Source organism: Eschrichtius robustus, chromosome X (genome assembly GCF_028021215.1).
Source record: "Eschrichtius robustus isolate mEscRob2 chromosome X, mEscRob2.pri, whole genome shotgun sequence".
Lineage (NCBI taxonomy): Eukaryota > Metazoa > Chordata > Mammalia > Artiodactyla > Eschrichtiidae > Eschrichtius > Eschrichtius robustus.
The window spans coordinates 108,604,261-108,626,443 of record NC_090845.1 but is presented as its reverse complement, the minus strand read 5'-3'; the positions used below and the strand labels follow the sequence as shown (position 1 = coordinate 108,626,443).

The 22,183-nt window shown below is 40.7% G+C and overlaps 1 protein-coding gene across 1 annotated transcript in view; it reads right to left on the bottom strand.

Moving 5' to 3' along the window:
• Positions 1-22,183, bottom strand: part of GRIA3 (glutamate ionotropic receptor AMPA type subunit 3) — a 286,920-nt gene that overhangs the window by 15,022 nt on the left and 249,715 nt on the right. The window contains exon 13 of the mRNA XM_068532560.1: positions 2,566-2,813. Within this exon, the coding sequence (XP_068388661.1) occupies positions 2,566-2,813 (248 nt within the window). The remainder of the gene's footprint in view (positions 1-2,565; positions 2,814-22,183) is intronic.

The following is a 22,183-nucleotide window of genomic DNA, read 5'->3' as shown; positions in this document are numbered from 1 at the left end:
ATACAGTCCGTGGCTCCTTCTTAACCCTGCTGGGTATGAATGATGAATTCGTGACAGCCATGTATCCAATCCAGCTCAATTTTTCACTCTGCAACTCACTTGAATGATATAATTAGGTTCTCCGTGGCCTGATAATAATATGAGAAAAAAGACCAGGAAGAAGTTTCTAAATACTCTAGGCATCAGGTGAGCCACTACAAAACTCAAATGAGCCAAGTCAATAGCATCAGTTCACACAGGTGGGAGAGGAAGTTACTGCTTTTTGACACATAGTAAAACCTTGATTAATTGGAATCCATAAGGGATGGATGGAATTTTCAATAAGAATACTCATTTTGTCTCATTCTCGGCTAATCACACTTTTTTTTTTTTTCTCAAAATGCTTGTATCCACTTTCTCGCCTCAGGCAAGCGGCCTCTAATGTTTGAGGGTCAATCCAGATGGAGAGAAGATAGAGGAGACAGAGCTGAGTGTGACCCAACCATAGGTCACCTCTTGGCAAGTGATTGAAAAAAAATCAATTCCTTGCAGTCTTCTTTTTTTGGTACTATTGCTGCTTTCTCATCAATGTGGAGTACTGAGGGGGGGCAATTCAGTTAGTTGGGGTACTGGTTAGGTGAGCTCTGGTTAATCAAGGTTTTACAGCAAAAGACCTCGCCAATGCTTGGTAAGATTATGTCCTGAAGAAAGTCGTTTTTAAATTTATTTCTTGGAAAGTGCTCTGTGTTTCCAAACCCATATTATACTGCAGACTGGCAAACTAACTTTTCTGTCAGGATCCTGAGGAGTGGAGAGAGAAAGAGAGGAGCAGAGGTGTAACCATTGTCTCTGAAGGAGAAAAGTTTCGGCTTGCCTGTCTGTTGGTCTCTGATTGGGAAACACTATTCTTCACCTTAAGACGCCCATGGTATCTTGGTCGTACAAGAGCCGACCTTACATGCTTCAATATAATTCTCATGCCCTTTGAGCCATGGAGGATTCTGTTTTCAGGTGCTCTCCTGTACTTACCCAACGTGTCTTTCCATCATTTGGTATTGTGGCTTCTGAGCTTGCCCCTATTTCCTGTTGCTTGGTTGAAGGCTATTCATTCTTTCTAGCCCCGAAGAGCATTAAGGAGCCAAAGGAATGCCAAGTGAGATGGTTTTTCTCACAGCGGCAGCCTGGATAACCATTAGACCTACCTGAACTAAGAACACAGCTATAGGGAGAAGCCACATCAGGGATTCATACACATAGAGTATCGGTTAGGTGACGCGCTTGTTTAAATATACAAAATATCTTTGTAAAGTCTATATATGTGGTGACTTATTGAAGAAAGACCCCATTTAACTTGAAACTGAGCTTGTTCTTTGGCTTTCAAGTTGAGTGGGGCCAGCTTAAATAGGCCATCACATATAGAGAGCAAGTCTCATCACTCACGCACATGATTGAAGAAGCCAACCAGCCACTGTGGGCAACCACCATACCATCATGCCTTAGGGGAGAAAAGGCTGTAACCTGACTTTTCAGTAGATGGATTTGATTTCTCACACCACTCATCTGAGGCAGGTGGGGACAGTCTTAAGGAAAGCCTCGGGCTCTTGAAAGCCTAGGGCGTTGAAACCTACACCACGGCCTTCATAAGGCAAGCGGTCTGGTGTGTGAGGGGAGGGAAGGGGTGTGGATGGGGGGAGCCTCTGTCTGGGAGTTTAAGAAGGGACCCAAGTTAGATCAAAAATGCGGGCGGTGCCCTGGAGCCTTTCTAGGTCCCAAAGCTGCCAGGCAGGGGAATAACCTGGTCATTCCACTTTATGTGCGAGTCTTGTGCTCTCTCCTCAATAATAAGATAACAGTCTTGCCGATTACTCGTCACTAAGGGTACCCGGTTGTGGTGACATTGAGGCTGACCTTGGAGTCACCGCCCCCGCTGCCGCACTCTCCTTTGTCGTACCACCATTTGTTTTTCAATTTGTCCAAGAGGCCTTGCTCATTCAGTTTTAATACTGCCAGGTTAACAGCATTTCTTGAAACGATAAAACATAACTTGTAAGAAAATGCACAAATGCTTAGGAAATCGTTAACGTATAAAAAGGAGCACAAGAGGACAAATTGGCTAAATTTCACAGAACGTGGAGCTATAAAAATGTCTGTACAGCAAATACAGGGTTAAATATTGGAAGGTGGCATGGAGGATAACATTTGCTCAAAACTGAAGTGTGCGGGATGGGGAGATTGTCTTTGATAAAGAAAGTAACAAAACACCACATCCATGCAATTAACATTCGTCACATATGGCACCATAACTTGGCTTTTACCATTTAAATTGAAAAAGCCGTTGAACTGTAAAATTAAAACAGCAACAAACAGTCAGAGAGGACAACACAGAGAGAGAACATTAAAAAAAAAAATGGATGCATTAAATAGATGAAACCATAATTTACCGTCTTATTTAACTCCATGGAATATTGTAGATTTTAAACTTTTAAAAGTTACCTCAAAATCCACAAGAAAGAAAATGACAACAAAATGCATCAGGGTAGGTGGAATACTATAACAACACGGATATTGTTATATTATTCCACCCACCTTAATGCTGAGCCTTTGGGGGTTGCCACACCATAGCCTTTGGAATCCAGATTTCCACCAACTTTCATCGTATCACACGGTTTTCTCTGCTCAATGTACTCATTCATGGTTGACTCCAGCAGGAAGGCGAACTTTCCCTTGGACTTCCGCACTCGGGCCACTCCGTCTGCTGTTGTTTTGGTAAACACAGATGGCTCTGCTGATTTCATGTAAGACCACATTTTCTCATAGACAGCAATCTTGGATCTCTGCAACAGAGATGAGAATTCTTAGAGCTACCAGATATTAAAACTGGAAGAGGCCTCAGTGCAGTGGTTTTCAAATAGTTTTGATTGCCATCCACAGTAAGAAAAGCACGTTACACTGCAACCCAGTAAGTACATTCATACATATGTAAACATGGTTCCAAAATAGGATTCTCAGAACCACACTCATCTTTGCTATGTGTGATGCTCTCTGATATCTTCTATTCTATTTGAATTCACTTAGAAAAATGCCAGTCAGGACCCACTAAATTGATTTTATGGCTCCAATAATGGGTTGCAACACTTTGAAAAACACTTTCTTAGTTCAATCTTTCTCTCAATTCAGAAATCACTCCTACAATATCCTGCTATGTGATTACCCTTTACTGCCTGAAAACAAACAAACAAACAAACGGCTCTTGGAAGGGAGTGTACAACCATTTTAGTTAGCCTACTCCAGTATGGGGCATTAATTATTGTAAGAAAGTACTTCCTTATTCTGACCTGAAATTTGTTTCTCTATGACTCCGACCCTTTACTACTATCCACTAGAGCTATGCAAAGTAATTCTGTTCCTTCTTCTACATGACGGTCCTTCAGATATTGCGAGGTTGTTGTTATGCCCCCTCTTCATCTCTTCATCAGGTTAAACTCCACTGGTGTCTAATACTATTCCCGGAACCCCCACTGGTCTTTCTCCCATGCGGTTCTAGCTAGCAGTGTCTCTCTTAAATTGGAGTGTCTAGAAATAAGCATGGCATCCCTGTTATACGACAAGGACAGAATGAAAAAAACTGCTTCCTGTCTTTGGAGCATTATTTTCTATCAATCACTACTGCTTGAGTTTTCATGAACATATTTAGTCTTTCATCCATCCTTTCAACAAATACTTATTGAGCACCTGCTATATACAAACCACTCTGCTGGGGGGTGTGAAGAATATGAGAGTCCTTCCCTCAATTCAGATTGAGGTCAAACCCTCCAAACTGTTAGTTTTTTGTACCATGCCAAGTTTCCCTCATCATTAGCTTTTTGAATTTAATTCCATTAAACTTCAATCCAGTTCAGGTGGTCCTTAGAACGTGTACTAAATACTTACAGGTCTATGTTAGGCATTTTGGAGAATATAAAGGAAGCATGGTCTCAGTGACCCCATGACTTACAATCAGGTTGGGAGCTAGATCCTTAGGAATGAACACCCTAGAGAAAAATTAAAAAGAATCTTTGACCAGAAGTGAGATAGCCTGGTAGAAACTATAAACACATGCCATGTTTTCAAGCATCCTTTTATGGTGTTTTCTGGCCTCTACCTCAGCTTTTTGGATTGTTTATTTAGCTGCTCTTCTCTGGGCTTTGGCCAGCTGCATTGTTTCTTTCTTGAGGCTTGCTTGGACCTGCTCAAATAATTCCAGAATTATTTGCACTCTCAGAACTATCACCATGGAAATTAAGCATTGTGTTTATGGCAGTCAGATCCTCACTGAGTCACTGAAATTATTCACTGAGATGAAATATGCTTGATTTGCATAAAGAACAGGAAAAAAGCCAATATGGCTGAAGCCAAATGAACAAAAGGGAGAAAGGTAGGCAAAGAGCTGAGAAGGATAGTCAGAGGTCAGATCTTGTAGCGCCCTGTAGGTCATGGTAAAAAGTTTGGATTTGTTTTACATGTGATAGGAAACCACTGGAGGATTTGAGGAGGAGTGTGAGAAGATCAGATTTAAAAATTTAAAGCATTACTCTAGCTGCTGTATGGAGACTAGACTATGAGGTGGGCCAGAGTGGAAGCAAGGAGATTGGTTAGGAGGCTATCCTAATGAACCAGGGGAGAGATGGTTGTGACTTGGACTAGGCTGGGAGCAATGAAGGTAGAGGGAAAAGGTTGGATTCAGGATATGGTTTGGGGAGATAGCAAACAAGCCTTGCTGATGGACATCTTCACCTGATGGACCTGGAGACATTTTCAGATTAAACATTTCCAAACCAAACTTACTGTCTTCCTTGTACAGCCTGGTTTTCCTTCTAAATTCATCAGCAAACTACCTAACATCCAAGCTAGAAAGTTTGGTTTTTATTCTTTCTTCAGCCTCTTATTATGCCATGTTTATTCTAACATAGAAATGCCTGTAGGGTCTGTCCTTTTGTCTTCTTTTCATTCTCATTACCGTTGTCCTGGGGCAGGCTCTCCTCAGTTTTGGGTCTAGACTGCATTGCCTCCTAACTGGTCTCCCAGCCTCACCTCTCTCTTCAATTTATCCTCCAGTGATCCTTCCAAATGTAAATCTCATCAAGTTACTTCATTCTTTAAAATTCTCGATAGTTCCCTAATAGCTACAGGCCAAAATCCAAACTCTTACGTATGATATTCAAGAGTCTTTATGATCTTGACTACTCTCCTAGGAGCCAGTCAGAATGGACTACTCACTGTTCACTGAGATATGCCACACATTTGCATGTCTTCTACCTCTGGTTATGCTTTTGCTTCTGCCTGAATTGTCCCTATTCACCCTACAAGATCCAGAGTGAATATCATGTCTTCTGTGAAATCTTTCTTGACTCACCTCTGACCCCACAGAAGTGCTTCCTCAGCTATTCTCCCAAAGTACTTTGTTCGTACGTTTGTTATAGAGCTTTTACTAAATTGCATTAAGGTGAGTTGGCTATGGGTCTGTCTTCTCCATGTTACTGGGTGATTTTGAGGACAAGTCCGTGCCTGATTCATTTTGGTAGCCCTCTTGGAATCCAGCATAATGCCTGGTGCATGGTAGGTATTCAAGATATATTTAATAACTGACCTTAGGCCTGATCAGGGTGACAATAAGATTCTTGGTCAAAGATATCAGAAGGTTGGTGAAAATGGCTACCAGCACTAATTTTATAGCACTGTAGAATCCTAGAGCTGAAGTTACTCTAAAGATCATTGGATCTTTCTTTTTTGTAAATAGGTTTATTAGAAAACAAACTTATGGTTACCAACAGGGAAAGGGGGGGAGGGATAAATTGGGAGATTGTGATTGACATATACACACTACTATATATAAAATAGATAACTAATAAGAACCTGCTGTATAGCACAGGGAACTCTACTCAGTACTCTGTAATGGCCTATATGGGAAAAGAATCTTAAAAAAAAGAGTGGATGTATGTATATGTATAATTTTTTTAACATTTTTATTGGAGTATAATTGCCTTACAATTATATGTATAATTGAATCATTTTGCTGTACACCTGAAACTAACATAACATTGTAAATCAACTATATTCCAATAAAAGTTAATTTAAAAAAAAAGATCATTGGATCTTTCTCAGCTAAACCACTCAGGATATATGTTTTATAATCCGTGGTTTGTTTGGTTTTTTGCCACTTAGCCTGCCTTTGATGTCCACACTAATAACTTTCCTCCTAATAATCAAGACCTCCTAAGATTGAACTGAAATCTCATCCATTGACATTTATGCTCATTTCACATCACATTATCCTCATCTGACACATGAAACAATTTCTAAGCATCATAATGAAATATCCTCAATGACTTTATTTTATTTCAGTAGGAATTTCCTAGACAATTGCTCAAAGAATTTTTCAAAGTAGTAAATAATTCGGATGCACAGAAAGATATAAAAAATTATGTTAAGAACACCTGTGTACCTGCCACGAAACTTAAGAAATAAAATATTATGAAGTTAGTTGGAGTGTGCCTATGTATCCTCCCTGATTGCATATCCCTCCTTCTGGGCCAAAAGTAATCTCTATACTGAATTTGGTCTTTATCATTCCGTTGCATCTCTTTATACTTTTTCTCCTTTGTAATGGCTGCATAGCATTTTAATCTATGAATATATCATACCTTATTTACCCAATCCCCTACTGAAGGACTCTTAGGCCAGTTCCAATTTTTTGCTATTATAGACAACACTGTGGTGGGTATGTACCTTTGTTCACTTACAAAGAGGCATTTTGTGTTCTTCATCTTGGCCCAATCAAATCTGAGTGAAAGGGAGAGGGGGTTAGAACAATTTGCCTCTTACACAATTTGCAAATAGGCCATTACTTCCAAAGATAAATTTATAAGGCAAGGGCAAAGGGGTCCATGAATTTTGATCTGAGTGTACTATAATTTGGACTCATTTACTTCATCATTTACTTGAGCTCTTTGATTGCTGATACAGGTTAAAAGGTTTATTCCTTTAGGTAATGATGCATTTCTAGGAGAATAAATGGCAGTACTTGAAGTGGGTACCTTAAATGTGTGTGGTGTACATGCAACAGATATTAATGAATGCAGTAAATGAAAAGTTAGTTAGTGGCAGAAATGATTGGGTCCTGGTTGATGACTGATTTCTGAAGGACGTTAGAAAGGGGAAAATGAAATGGCTCATCAGTGAGAAGAATTAAGCTGAAATGTTTATCTTCCTAACTGGTATTTAAGTGACAGTATAACATTGAGAAAAAAAGAAAAAAATATCGCTAGCATTTTTTTTTTTTTTGCAGTCTTATTTTGGCTGAAATATTGAAGGCAATAAAAGGTATTGGACCTTAGCTCAATCATCTGGAAGAAATTTTAGAAATGATGGGCAGGATGTGTAACAGCAAATTCATTTTTCTCTAACCCACCATGATTCATTTATTTCATCCCACAGAGCACCATTCTGTACCTAAGAAGGAGTAAACAATGGTTATGTAGAGAGGCCATAAGAAATTCTCTTAGAACTGCTAGATAATTAGCAAATGAAATCCAGAAAGAGAAATACATGAATGGGGGAGGAACAGATTAACCCAAAACAGTAGATAAAGTAGCACACTAGCATTCATGGATTCCACAGTCACTGTTCTGACTATTTGTGATAGACCATGCAGGTCAATGATATGGAGAAGTTTGCTTTTTTGTTGAGGTGAGAATTTGAATCTTGGGCTCTGTGGGGCTGGTGTGTGGAAACAAGGGATTAGTGAGGGCGCTCAGCCCACCACTCAGCCCTTGGCTTTCTTTGCAATGGTGTTGGTTGCTCCTTGTCACTGTGCGTAAAAGTGTTCCTCTGTAGACCCAGGTCAGTACAAGGTAACTGTATGGTGCAGTGGTTGAGAGCATGGAGTCACACTGCTTGTGTTATAATCCCACTTGCCTAGTGTATAAATGATCTGGCCCCTATGTGTCTCAATTTCCTCATCTATAAAATGGGACGATTTTTTTAAAAAGTGTCCACTTCAAAGGTTTATTGAGAGAAATTACATGAGTTAATACAAGCATCTCACTTAGAACAGTGCCCGACACACAGGAAGTGCTGAAAAACAATACATATTTTTATAGTACAGAAAGCGTAATTTGTTTTAGTGGCAGAATTTAATAGCACTATAAATTACGTCAGTCCGATATTTACAGAAACGTGACTTCATTTTATAGAGGAAATTATATGTGCAAGTATTATTCACGTATCTGGATCTTCAGACATATTCCTAGTGAATGTCCATGGTCTGCCATCAGCAAAAATCATTATCATGTGATTTGGATTTAAAAATTTTTGTTGGTGGAGGAAAAATGGGTAGGATGGCAAATATCCCTTTTGTTTAAAACATCTTTATTGGAGTGTAATTTCTTTACAATGATGCGTTAGTTTCTGCTGTATAACAAAGTGAATCAGCTGTAAGTGTACATATATCCCCATATCTTCTCCCTCTTGCGTCTCCCTCCCACCCTCCCTATCCCAACCCTCTAGGTGGTCACAAAGGACCGAGCTGATCTCCCTGTGCTATGCGGCTGCTTCCCACTAGCTATCTAGCAAATTTCCTTTTAAATTTATGTTTTGTGGTTTAGTTGAGGTTCATACATTAAAATCCTCATTAGCCAGAACACCACTACTGGGGAGACCTGGTGAATGAAATTTTCTGCTTCCCTGAGAGTTAAATTAGAATATTCACTTGGTCAATAGAACATCCAGTTGGACTCAGTAGAGTAACAGACTTTTAGGGACAGAAGGGACCTTAAAAACCATCTGGTTCAGCCTTTCACCCAGTGTTGCAATGGCTTCTCTGCTCAGATGCCTCTGGCGGTCAGGCACTCCCTAGCTCACAAGAGGCTCAGGAAGTAGCTTACTCCATGGTGGGACAGTTCAAGTTGATAGAAAGTTCTTTTTGTTGGGCTGACATCTCTCATGAGAGCCTCTCCCCCCTCCAGTCCTACTTCTGCCTTTTGCTTGAATTGGGCAACCTCTCGGCTTCCATTTCTCCACTGTATGTAGCACTGATTTTACTGCCTTGTAATGGTCATCCCCAGTGGATTCTGAGCTTCTTCAGAGTAAGGATTACGTCTTTTTTTGTCTCTGTATTCCCATTGTCGAGCATAATGCCTGGCATGCAGGAAACCCTCACTACGTATCTGTGGAACGAATGAATGTTAAAATTGTAGTTCCACCCACTGGTCCTAGTTCTGCCCTCTGAAGTGACGCTGAATAACTATGCTCTCTTTTCCACATGATGTACAGCTTGCAGACTATCACCACTGTGTCACCTTTTAATTGTCTCTTATGTAAGCTAAATATTTTAACGGGCTTCACTTGTTACTTGTATGGCGTGAATTCCAGTCATCCCCTTCCCCTTCTGGTCACCATCTCCCAGATATATACATTTTTTAATTTTTCAAAGTCCCTCCTAAAATGCGGCCCCCAGAATTGACCACAATATGCTTGATATAGTGGCACTAGCACAAATGACAATGAGACCATTTCTTCCCACGATCTGGACATGAGCACAATTTTTCACTTTGACAGGATTCAACAGGCATATTTAGATATGTTGATAGTTGAGAATTAACTGCATTCACAAAACAGACCAATAAATTGAAAGCATAATTGTCAACAGAGGCATAATCTGCTAATTCACTTTATGGTATTAATTTACTGTCAGCTTACAGGCTAAGTATTACATAATTTGTGAAGATAGTATCGGTGCTTGTGACATCTCTATGCCTCAAATGTGTACAATGTGTTCTGAGTGAATAATTTGAGAGGGCAGAATGAAAGAAAGGTAAGGGGAAGATGGTTTCAGTTACTTCATACTCCATTGTTCTTCAAAGGGGAATGGTCTAGCTTTATGTATTTATTAATTTTTCTTGGCCACTGTTGCCATCATGCCTATATTGTCCATTTGCATCACTGTATGTATAAGACTAGCCTTGTACAGACATGTCAAAAAGAGGCTAGATTTAGCTTTGGATTCTCAGCCTCTGTCTCCCCTGATTTCACTGTCTTTCTTCCTTATCCATCCTGTACCCCTTTTTTGGTATCAGTAGTCTTGGTCCTCATGGAGGTGTTCACTGATGTTATAAGGGCTTCTGTTACCCTTGAGCAAGGGGTAATTTTTGTTTGAAGAGGGGATTCACGTCCCGAAAAGGAGAGTGGGTTTCCTGGTATCATATAAGGTGCCTTCTAGAGGCTGGAGAAGACCAGCCCTATGAACAGGACACTAAGAAAGGGGAAAATGGTGAGAGTTTCCAACAAAAATGCCTTCCCCTCACTCATTTTTGCCTTCTCTAACTTTATTGTGGACTATTTATTGCTTAACAGTTTGGTCAATTTCTTCTCTAGATCATACCTTTAGTTAAGAGAACATCATTAAAAACTATAATCTGCTTTCTCTTCTGAATTACTTAGCCCCCTCTGAAATTTCTGCTTTTAATAAAGGTTCAGGTGGCATTACCAGGTGGTACAAATGAAAAAAAAGGTGGCTTTGGGTCTCTGTCTGCAGATTGTAGTTTGTATTGTGCATACCGGTGATGTCAAGAGGGGCCACAGAGGGCTTTTAACCTACCTGCTCTTTTCCACCAATCCACCCCAAAGTCACCAAACAAACATGTCTGGGAAAAACTGTGTGCTTGCTATGCAAACATAGTTTCCAGATAGATCCCAACCAGAATGCCACCCTGAAGGGCCTCCTATATAGAAATTCGGAGATTGCCACTGGCTCAATAACTTGCCCCAGGTCACACAGTTAATGAGGAACAAAGCTGAGGTCCCATCCAAGTCTGCTGAATTCAAGGCTACAGACACACTTTTTCCACTACAAGCCCAGCCTCTTCAGCTCTAACACTGACCATATACTTTCTGGTGAAAGAGAGCAACTCACCTTCAAAAACGTTTATTTCTTCAAGTTTTGTTTTGTTTAAAGTCGGGGCAAATTGTAAATTAACTGCAATCTCTTCCCACTGAGGCACTGGAATAAGTGAACATTCTTGTCATACACTGTAACACTGCTACAGGCCCCTGGCGTCCACACTTCACCACGTGAAGGGATCAGAGCAATTTGGGGCAGAAGAGGAAGAGCACATCTGGCTTGCCAAATGCATCTGACACACGTTTTAAAGAAATCAGTAGCTCTGATGAGGCGCATTTGGGAAAAGGAATCATTGAATTTTACACATTTTTTTCCCTGAAGCAAAGGAAATGGTTTCCATGTTGACGTGGAGCAAGGCACACAGGAAATGATTTCATTTCTAAAGCATGACTGAAGCCCCAATTTCATTGTCCTTATTTCCTTCACTTCGGTTCACACCTTTCTAAACATTCAGACTGCTTGTCAGTTTCCTTTTGCCTCCAGCAATCAGTGGCTGCGCTGTGACTGTGTTTTAGTGAAAGTAGGGGGAGGAAGGGAATGGAATACCGGTTTCTGTCCTTCGCTTTTCTCTTGGTGTGCTCTGATCCTGGCTGAGTTATTCTGGGGGCTGGACTTTCAGATAACTTCAGTGCAGGCGAGGTCACCTTTTGCCTGGACATTTGAGTTTTGCTCGCAAACGTCAAGTACACATCCCAAGTGCCTTTGCCTGACGTTTTCATGCTGTGCTCTAAAGTCCAGGGACAGGTTTCCTTCTACCTCAAGGAATACTATTTCAGTTGTCTCCTTTCCAAAGGTGCAGGTGAAAACCCAGATCAGTTTCCGGTCACCTTCCTAGTGTCCCTCCCTGGCATGCAAAGTCAGACTATTATTCTGATTCGTCTTCTGCTTCTCTGGTCAGGTCAGGCTAAGAATAGTCCAATGGATTGAAAGTAGCATCAGTGGCTCTATGACTTTGAAAGCCAGAGTCAACAAACTCTTGGGGAAAGTGGTTCTAAGGTCCTGTTGTTCTATTCTGAGGGAATAGAGGAAGGGACACAGTATCCTCTACCCCTGTGGCTCTCAATCAGCAATGATTTTGCCTCCCAGGAGACATTTGGCAATATCTGGAGACATTTTTTTTTTTATTGTCACGACTTGAGGAGAGGAGGCGTTACTGGTATCTAGCGGATAGACGCTAGCGATGCTGTTAAACATCCTGCAATGCGCAAGACGCCCCTGCCACCAACGATGATCAATGATCAATCAACAATGCTCCAAATATCAGTAGTGCTACCCAATTGAGAAACCCTGCTTTATGGGTTTTGATAAAGCCACCATTAAGTGGGCAAAACAATAATAATTAACATTTAATTGAGCTCATACTTTGTTCTAGGCTCTGTTTTAGGGGTTTTACATGTGTTAACTCATGTAATACTCATGACAACTCCATGAAATAGATTATATTATTATCCCATTTTCAAAGTGCAGAAACAGAGAAATTAAGTAACTTGCCCAAGGCCATACAGCTAGTAGGTGAAGGAGCTGGGAACTCACTCACGCAGACTCCAGAGTCTGTGCTCGCAAACAGTACACTGTTCCCAGGTGGGTTAGGTAGTGGCTGTAAATCGTATGCTAGGGCTGGACCATATCCACATAAATTCTGTTTGAAATGGTGCCTATACTTTAGCATAACTTCAAAGGGCATGATATTTCTATTAATACCTCCCTGAAATGTGAGATTGGAGACCACGATGTCTTGCCCTTAACCCACATGAAAGCCCCACTTTTAAAAAGAAGTCAACGAATTATTTTTTTCTCTTTATTTTGAGAATGAAAATCTATAAAAAACGAACTACTAGGGCTCTTATCAAGCAAGACTGAATTAACTTTTACTGTTTCTGATACACTTCATTTGTCACTTCCCCACCTGGGCAGTACCACCTCTTCCCCATTTACCTTACCAGGTACAAGATGCCCTCCCCCTACCCTCCCCTGCTCACAGAAAAGGATTGGAAACATTTGCACTGAGGAGTAAATGATGGAAAACAATCAAAAGTGTGATCCCCTTGCAGGAGAACTTGCATTTCAGCAAAAGGCAAAACATAGCTAAAGGAATGATAGCCTAAGCGGTGGACATATCAATGGTTAAGGGAGAGGTGTGTGCGTGTGTGTTGAAAAGCTGACTTTGCTAACTACATACCCCCACCTTTAGATTGCAGAATCTGTGGCTACAGAGAATGTGTGCCTGCTACACCCCTTCACTACTAATTAGAGCAAAGTCTCAAACTCCATGACTCCCAAGCAATGGATTGGCTCTAGGGCTGCCATCACTATCGAACACTGCAAGCCTATTTCCCTCAGCTTGCTGGAGTTCTATCTGTCAATGAAATTTCATCTTCAGCAATCCGGAGCCTATAACCCTTGACCAATTGGACTTCACTTTCCAACTGTGTTTTTATTTTCTATCAGTAAGATATTAAAAAGAGAAGCTCAATACTCTTATTATTCTTGAATCAATTAATTGTAATACAGAGGGCAAACCTGACAATGCAGAGCCTAGGAAATGAGAGGAACAAATTCTCTTCTATTACGGAGAAAAATCTATCCTGGAATTGCAATCTTTTGAGTTTCCGCAGTGGCTGTTTCTTCCAGGTCCTTAGAGCAAGAATTATTTTCATACTAAGGGAAAAAAAGAAACAGAAAAGGGCTTCCCTGATGGTGCAGTGGTTGGGAGTCCGCCTGCCAATGCAGGGGACACAGGTTTGAGCCCTGGTCTGGGAGGATCCCACATGCCGCGGAGCAACTAAGCCCCTGCACCACAACTGCTGAGCCTGCACTCTAGAGCCCGCGAGCCACAACTCCTGAGCCCACGTGCCACAACTACTGAAGCCCGTGCACCTAGAGCCCGTGCTCTGCAACAAGAGAAGCCACTGCAATGAGAAGCCCGCGCACTGCAACGAAGAGTAGTCCCGCTCGCCGCAACTAGAGAAAGCCCGCGCACAGCAACGAAGACCCAATGCAGCCAAAAATAAATAAATTAAATAAATAAATTTTAAAAAAAAAGCAACGGAAAAAAAGAAGCAATTTTGCTCAGAGATATCAAGAAGAACCCAAATTTTCCACTTAGTATTTCTTTGGAAGAGTTAGTTTCCCAAAAGGTGAGCTGGAACTAATCTGAAGAGTTCTCTTAAAGTCAGCTCATCTGTTCTCTACCTGTAGGTAATACCTACCTGGGAAGCTACTGATCACTGCTCCTGCGATTCTGATTTAATTGCGTGATGTGGGGCCGACATTGAAAAACAACTTCCTAGGTGATTCTAACGTTCAACTTGGGTTTAGAACAATCAACAAAGATTCTACAACAGCAACAACTAGCTGCCAGTTATTTGCAATGACAGTGAGAAGGCTACCATTTATTAAGCACTTACAGGTACAGGAGCAGTGCTTCACACTTTACATACATTATTGAGAATCCTTAAAATGACCTTGTGAAACAAATATTATCCCCATTTTATTGATGAGGTAACTGAGGCTTATAGAAGTTAATTTGCTGTTTCCAGATGATACAGCTGGTAAAGTTTCTAGCCCTGACCTCTTTAAACTCCAGGCTCATTTATCCAACTGTCTACCTGACATCCCCACTTGGATATCTCACAGGCATCTCCAACTTAGCATGGCCAAAATGCAGCTCTTGATGCTTCCCCGCCCCAGCTTGCTACTCCTCCAGGGTTCTCCATCAGAGAAAATGGCGCTACTATCCAATTCTTCCAGTTGTGCAGGCCAAAGTCTTTGCAGTCATCCTTGACTTTTCTCTTTGGTCACACATTCCACAGCCTGTCAGTGCAATCTTCAAAATATATTCAAAATCCAACCTCTTCTCACCACCTTCATCTTAGTCCAAGCCAGGCATTTTTCACTTGAAATCTTGCACTCATTCCTTAAGTGGTCTCCCTGCTCCTCAACTTTCACCCTCACCTAGCAGTCTGCAGCATCCTTTTGCACATAAATCGGATCATGTCATTCCTCTGCTCAAAGCCCTCAGAATGACTTCCTATCAAATACAGAATAAAATCCAAAGTCCTTACCAGGGTTTAGAAACCCATCACAACAGGCTCTGGGTTGCCTTTGCTGCTGTCATCTCTTTCCACTGTTTCCCTCTCTCACTTCACTCCTGCCACATGGGCCTTTAGCGTCAAACCTACCAAGCACAATTCCCATGTCAGGGCCTTTGCTCATGCTGTAACATCTTGAATGCATTTCTCCCCACCCCTACTCCACCTCATGTTTGTGTAGCTGGCTCCCTCACTTCATTCAGGTGTCTGGTCAAACGTCACTTCAGCAGAGAGGTCTTCCTCCATCAGCTGAGATGAAATAGCACTCCCAACAATTTGTCTTCTTACCTACTTGGTTTTTTTTTTTCCATTTTACTTAACACCAACTGAAACATGTTATTTACATATTTATTGTTTTTGGTCTCATCCACTGCAATGAGTGCAAGGACTTTGTTTTGTTTGAGCACTTTGAGCAAGCACTGTCACATAGAATATACTCAATAAATATTAACTGGATGAATAAATTATCTGAAAATATTAACTGGAGTAGCTGAGGTTTAAACCCAGATCATTTGACACCAAAGTCTATATTCTTAATTACATTGTCATCATTGGTCTCCCTCCCACCCCGTTTCACACCTCAGAGAAGTAAAGTGGCAATTCCAAGGTTGCAAAGATGCGAAGTGGCAGAATTAGTACTCAAATCTAGGTATGTTGGCTTCCAAAGCCTATACTTTTTCTACTACTCCATACTGCCTTCCAGTGGAGAAATTGCTAGGACGACATGAACCAAAATGCCCGTGAATTGATTGAGGTATACTTCTTTGACCTGTCATTTTGACAAGATTTTATATAGCCTTAATCTTCTTTGGCTCAACTTTGAACCCTGTGCAATATGCTATGAAGTAAAAGGCAACTATATAATACTCCGCTAGCCTGTCACAAGGCCCTAAATCCTACCACTAGAGATCATGCCTTATTTGACTTAGACAAATTTCTTAAATTTCTCTAAGACTCTAATAATTATCTCTGAAATGGGGATAGAATATTAAATGAGATGATTTATCTAAAGCACTCATCACAGTTCCTGGCATGTAGTAAATCCTCAATAAATTAGATTATGCTATCATGGCGAATGGAAGGGTCACACAACCCATTACAACCACATTTATATGACTTGGTTTGTTAGAGAATTTGTGCCAAAGGACTACTGGAGGGAAGGAGGCTCAAGATAGTTCTTGGGGAGGGCAGGCAAGATGAGGTGCTACCCTGATAAGTCAGGGGGCAGATGAGGGCATGGGCACATGTAGATGGGCAGAAGGATGGTGCCAGGTTATGTGCTGTCAGTGGGACTGAGGCACAGACTAGAATCAAAGCTAATTCACTAGGTATTTAGCAGAGAATACCTTTTAAGGCCAAATGGGGTTACTAAAATGCTCAATTTCAATATAATCACATTTCACCCTCCCCTGTGGCTCTCAATTTTTGAACAGTTGGGTTTAAGATTTAAGTCTTTTCCTTCTTGATATGCAAGGAGTCTTCCGGTAAGTATTATTTCTAAAGGCGCTATGCTGAATAAAAAACGTGGCTGGCTGGGGTTTTGTCTGGCAAACACACTGACTGTGAAAGCTGCAGGAAAATTGATTTTCTGGCATTTGCATGTCCTGGCACAAGCTCTGTGGTATAGAAACTCAAGTTATAGAACCTTCTGGTAAGTGCAGCATGTGGAGGTGACTTCACAAAATGATTAGGTTTCACTAACCTTCACCACTGGGGACCAAGGCAATAGTTCCCAAATGCAAAATGGCAGATAAAACTACTAATTTACTGTTACCTAATTTAGAGAAGTAGTCAGATAGCCACTTAATTTGATACACACACTCAAACACAAGTCAACATACTTTACACCCGTATTCTTCATGCTCAGGCCTTGATCCCAACCTGTCTTTATTCTGCTTTGGTCAGCATGAGGGCTGTGGAGAAGCCACCCAGGCACCACTTGTTCTGCAAGTGGCTTGCTTGTCTATAGTGAAATTTTCAGTGACTTGTTTTCTTTGGGTGCACAGAGCAGTGGTTAAGAGCATAGGTTCTGAAGTTATAAAGACCTGGCTTTGGTTCTTATTACCTGTGCGACCTTGGGCAAATAATTTAACCTCACTGAGTCTCAGTTTCCTCATCTGGAAAATGAGGATGGTAATAGGACCCACCTCATAGTGTTCTTGCAATGATGAAATGAGAGATTGCTTATAATGAATTGAGCATAGCTCTTGACAACATAGTAAGCACTGAGTTACTTAGTTACGAAAGTTAAGTTAGAAACTTAGTAAAGTTTCTCCCGCATTCAATAGTTGCATCAGGCACTGTGGAAGACTGCTGTAGGGGATGAAGATATTGGAAGACATGGTCCTTATGCTCAAGAAGCAAAGGGAACTAACAGTCAGAAACCCTGTCCAATAGAACTTTCTGAAATATTGTATGTGTCATCCAATATGGTAGCTTCTAGCCACACATGTCTGTTGAACACTTGGAATATGGCTAGTGTCACCAAGCAACAGAATTCTAAATTTACTTTTAATTACTTTAAATAGTCACATGTGGGCGGTAGGCACCATATTGTATAGTGCAGGTCTACAGCTTAAGTAAAGGAGAAGGCAGAGAGGTACCAAAAGGCAGCGCAGGGACACCAAGAACTATTTTGCCTGCTTCACAATATTTTTCTTATTTTCCCTGATGATTGAAGTGATGGCTGCATGAAATGGAAGTCCTGCCTGCACCAGTTGGAGGGGTTGGCTATAGCCTAGGTCAAGGGGCAGGGGAGGAGGGGGAATAACTTCTGTCCTATTCAGGGCTAATCTGTAACTCGGGGATAGTTTACCCAGCCTGTGTTTATGGAAGGCCTCTCTAGAAAAAAGGTAAGCTGTATTATTCGCGTGGGCAAAAATCCCTTGGGTGTACGTAGGAACTGTTTCCTTTAAATTTATCCTATTTGTGCAAAATTGAAAATAAATGAACTCCTGGGTCTAGGTACACCATGAAAGAATATTCTTTTTATTGCTGTCTGAGAACCATACTTTTCTTTAAAAGAGAAGATCATTATCCAAGGAACTATTTGTGCAAAAAAAATAGAGTATGCTCCCTAAATTTCCACCCAGCCCGATCTTTCTCTTTCTGGCTCTGTGAGTTGCTACATTAAGTTGTTTGGACTCCCACTCTCTGATTCCCCTTTCCAAGGGAAGAATTACAACAGCAGTGGGCAGGCAAGTGACAACATTCACAATTTCCCCTGGTTTTTGAAAAACAGTACTTCCCTGTATCAGCTCTGATAGATGGGTAGAAAGATGGAATATAATCAAAACTGAAAGAGCTAGAATCTCCAGAGACGCTTTCCTCTAAAAATTCCAAATAACTTTGTCAAGTACTCACTCCAAATGCCTTTGCCTAGCATTTTCAAACTGTGTTATAGTAACATTAAGGTCACAGATATAAATTTGCCTTTTCTGAGTCACCAAAGGAAGGATGGGACCAGCATTTTGTACAGAGTTAAGACTGGGGGAATTAGGTTGAGAGTTACAGTCATTCAGCTTGGTTACTGTCATACAGTGACCAGGGGCTTGAACTGAGGTATACCAAAAGCCCTACACTGAAACCAGTGCTGCCAAGTTGCTTATTTGTAAATCAAACTCCATTAGAAATTAAAAAGGAAAAGGAAACAGAATCATGAGCTGCAGCAAAGTTGTTGTTTTTTAAAAAATCATCTGTAAAACGAGGTTGTTATATTTTCAGGCCTGTGTATTTACTGTGACTATTGAACCAGAAACAAAACCAAAATAAGAAAACTCTCTAAAGTAAACTTAATCTGACAATTATTTCATTTGACTTGAATTTCTGATAGTCTTCTTTCTCACTTGAATTTCTGATAGACTTGAACTTCTATTCAGTAAAGGTCAATAGTCAAATTGCAGAAGGAAGCCATGTTGAATCCTAAAGGATTTAGAAGAGTAAAGGGAAATGGAAAGCCTAGTTTGCATTTCCAAGTTTCATGTATTTTCTAGAACCCGTGAAATCTATGGCCTGTGGGATAATTTATTAGCAATTGTTAGTTTGAAATGCATTTCTCTTAAGTTCCCAGGACCTTATTACCAAAGAAATACAGTAACTTAAAAACAGGCTTCTATATCTCAAGCAAGACTGTTATTATTTGTTGCTATTTCAGAGAAGTCAATAGGCCAATAATACTTTTAAAAAATTATGTATTTCCTTAAAAATGAAAACAGTAATTCAAAAAGATACACGCACCCTAAATCTTCATAGCAGCACTATTTACAATAGCCAAGACATGGAAGCAACCCAACTGTCCATCAACAGATAAATGGATAAAGAAGATGTAGTATATATTATATATACAATGGAGTACTACTCAGCCATAAAAAAGAATGGAATAATGCCATTTGCAGCAACACAGATGAACCTAGAGATTGTCATACTAAGTGAAGTAAGTCAGAACGAGAAAGACAAATACCATATGCTATCACTTATATGTGGAATCTGAAAACTAATACAAATGAATGTATATATAAAACAGAAACAGACTCACAGATATAGAGAGCAAACTAGTGTTTACCAGTGGGGAGAGGGAAGGGGGGATGGGCAAGATGGGGGCATGGGATTAAGAGGAATAAACTACTATGTATAAAGTAGATAAGCAACAAGGATATATTGTACGGCACAGGGAAACATAGCCACTATCTTGTAATAACTTTTAATGGAGTACAATCTGTAAAAATACTGAATCACTATGTTGTACACCTGGGACTAACATAATATTCTAAATCAACTATACTTCAATTTAAAAAAGAAGAAAAAATATTTTCAGTTAAAAAAAAGTTATGTATATTCCTTTAAGACTCTCCAGCTTGCTTTCTATTCCAACTCTGATCAGCCAATGGCAGACCTTTGTCAGCTGGACTGCTTACTGCCCAGTACCTCCCGGACCTCCATCCTCACCAGGGTGCTACAAACAGCAGTTAACGCAACAAATTAAGAATGCTTATGCAGATCCGTATGTTTTTTCAGAGCTCTTAAGGATAATCTGTGGCTAAGAGTTATCTGGTTTTCTTCTTCATAATTAAATGGCTTGTTTCTATTAACCCAAGATTTTAAAAGTCATTTGCAAATTTTAATTTCCATCAGAAGGACTTTTCTGTCACAGTCCTACATGTAAAGACAAGGCAATATTTAATTAAGAACCCTTCTAGACAGTCATCTCTTTTTAAGGCCTGCTTTCTTTACCTTTTGCCTTGAAATTGCTTGTCGGTGTGGTAGACAAAGTAGATGTCCTCCCCCTTCTCCACCTGATGGCAATCTGCATTTCTACTGATTTCTATCCAGGTCATTCTTTATTCACTCACTGAAAAGTATGTTATTAATGAGAAGCAGGTAGGAGTCATGCTGTCCTCCCCAGGTTTAAATGAATCTTTAAGATGGTACAATCAAGTGGATATGCAAAATAGGCCATTAATGCAACATTGAGGTTACAAATTTAAACACAAAATCAGGGACTGCAGAACTTTGAAAGTTTCTCATCATTTCTGCGCTGGCAACATGGGACATGCTGAATATATAGTACAGCGTTAGGAAGACATGGACTCACATTATTGAAAAATGACTGATGTTTGTAAGGGAGACTCCAAGATTAGCTACCAGCCTTCTGGAATGCTGTAACCATACCTATGTAGATTGGCTCAACCTCAATAAGTAAGTTTTCCAATGCCTTTGAGCTTTCCTTCCCTTGGTTTGTGCCGCTTTGCCTACATTAAGAGCATGCCTTCCATCATGTAGCAGATAAATTCCTAGAAAAAGCTGTGCCATGAATTAGATTCATTTTTGAAAATCAACTTTTATTTCTCTATTGATGCATGGGCTGTTTTATGTTTATTTCTGAAAGCCTTCCTCTTAGGTTTCTCTGACAAGCAGTTAATGATCTGTAAACACCAAAAGGCACTAGGGGGATCTCTGTTTTCCAGGAAAGAATGTTTCTGATGTGAGGAATTACTATTTATTGCTTTTATCAGTTGTGAATTTTCTGGTATATGGATTACTTAAGGTAGGGTCCAGCTGTGTTTTGTATCCAAAGGTTTTGGAATAAAAGGGAAGCCTTAAAGATAACAAGTGGTTTTAACTAGTCCTTGTTAATCTCTGGACTGGCAGAAGGGCAAGCCCAGTAATTGCCTGGGAAGACAAAAAAGCCAGTCCAAAGTGGTTCAAGGTGGGAGGTCCTGATATGATGCATAATATGCTGCATCCCATCAGTGCCACTGGAAGAGGTATCCATGGTAACAGCAAGGGTCCTAGTGGAACAGAGTGGAAAAAGATCAGACACTAGCCTTACCAAAACTGATCTGGTCTTCATAAAAGAGAGAAATTACTCTTCAGCAAGGGGGGGAGGCTAGGGTTCTCTTTTCTGTAGCAATCGGGATCCACATTTCTATTTGGGAGATGATGGCACCCCAGAGGAGGTTAGAAAGAAGGAATGGTTCCTCTTAAGTATTTGTTAGCATTGCAAATATCTGTGTTGGGAAAACTCTACCTACCTTGTTAACAGTTCCCCACACCAGCTTAACCCTGTATGAGTCTTATCAATGCCCACAGCTTGCAGTTGATCAACTGCCTCTATAACCAATGCTGTGGATGAAGGCTGGGCAATCTGGCCTCGGGGCTGGAAACCATTTCTCTCCTGCTTGGGAACTGGAACGTTCCCACTAACACCCTGGTGCATCCCACTTCTGTTTACCTAATACCCATAGCATGTAAAAATGGCAATGGCATTGTAGAATTAACAAAAGGAGGGAGGGAGGAAAGATCACAGCCATCTCACTTCTTTCTTTAAGGACTAAGGAGCCAGTGTTTCAGTCTGGTTATAAATGTTTACTATACCACTCTTTTCTAGAAAGATAAGCTCTCACTAACCCTCCTTGGTAGATATACTAAAAGGATGGGTCCAGCTCAAATTCCCCTCACCAATCACCTCCACTTACTCTCAGGAGGCGTCACCCTGCCATCCGGGTACTTGGGGCTGGCCACTCAATGAGTTTCCTACGTGGGGAAGGTTGAACCCCCGGTCTCCCTAATGCCTCCGTAAGAAATGAATGCAATTACATTGGTTGCCCAATGCCCAGTCCCAGCAGGTAAAATAGGGAAAGGGAACAGGGTAAGGAATAGGGAGTGGTACATGAGAAAA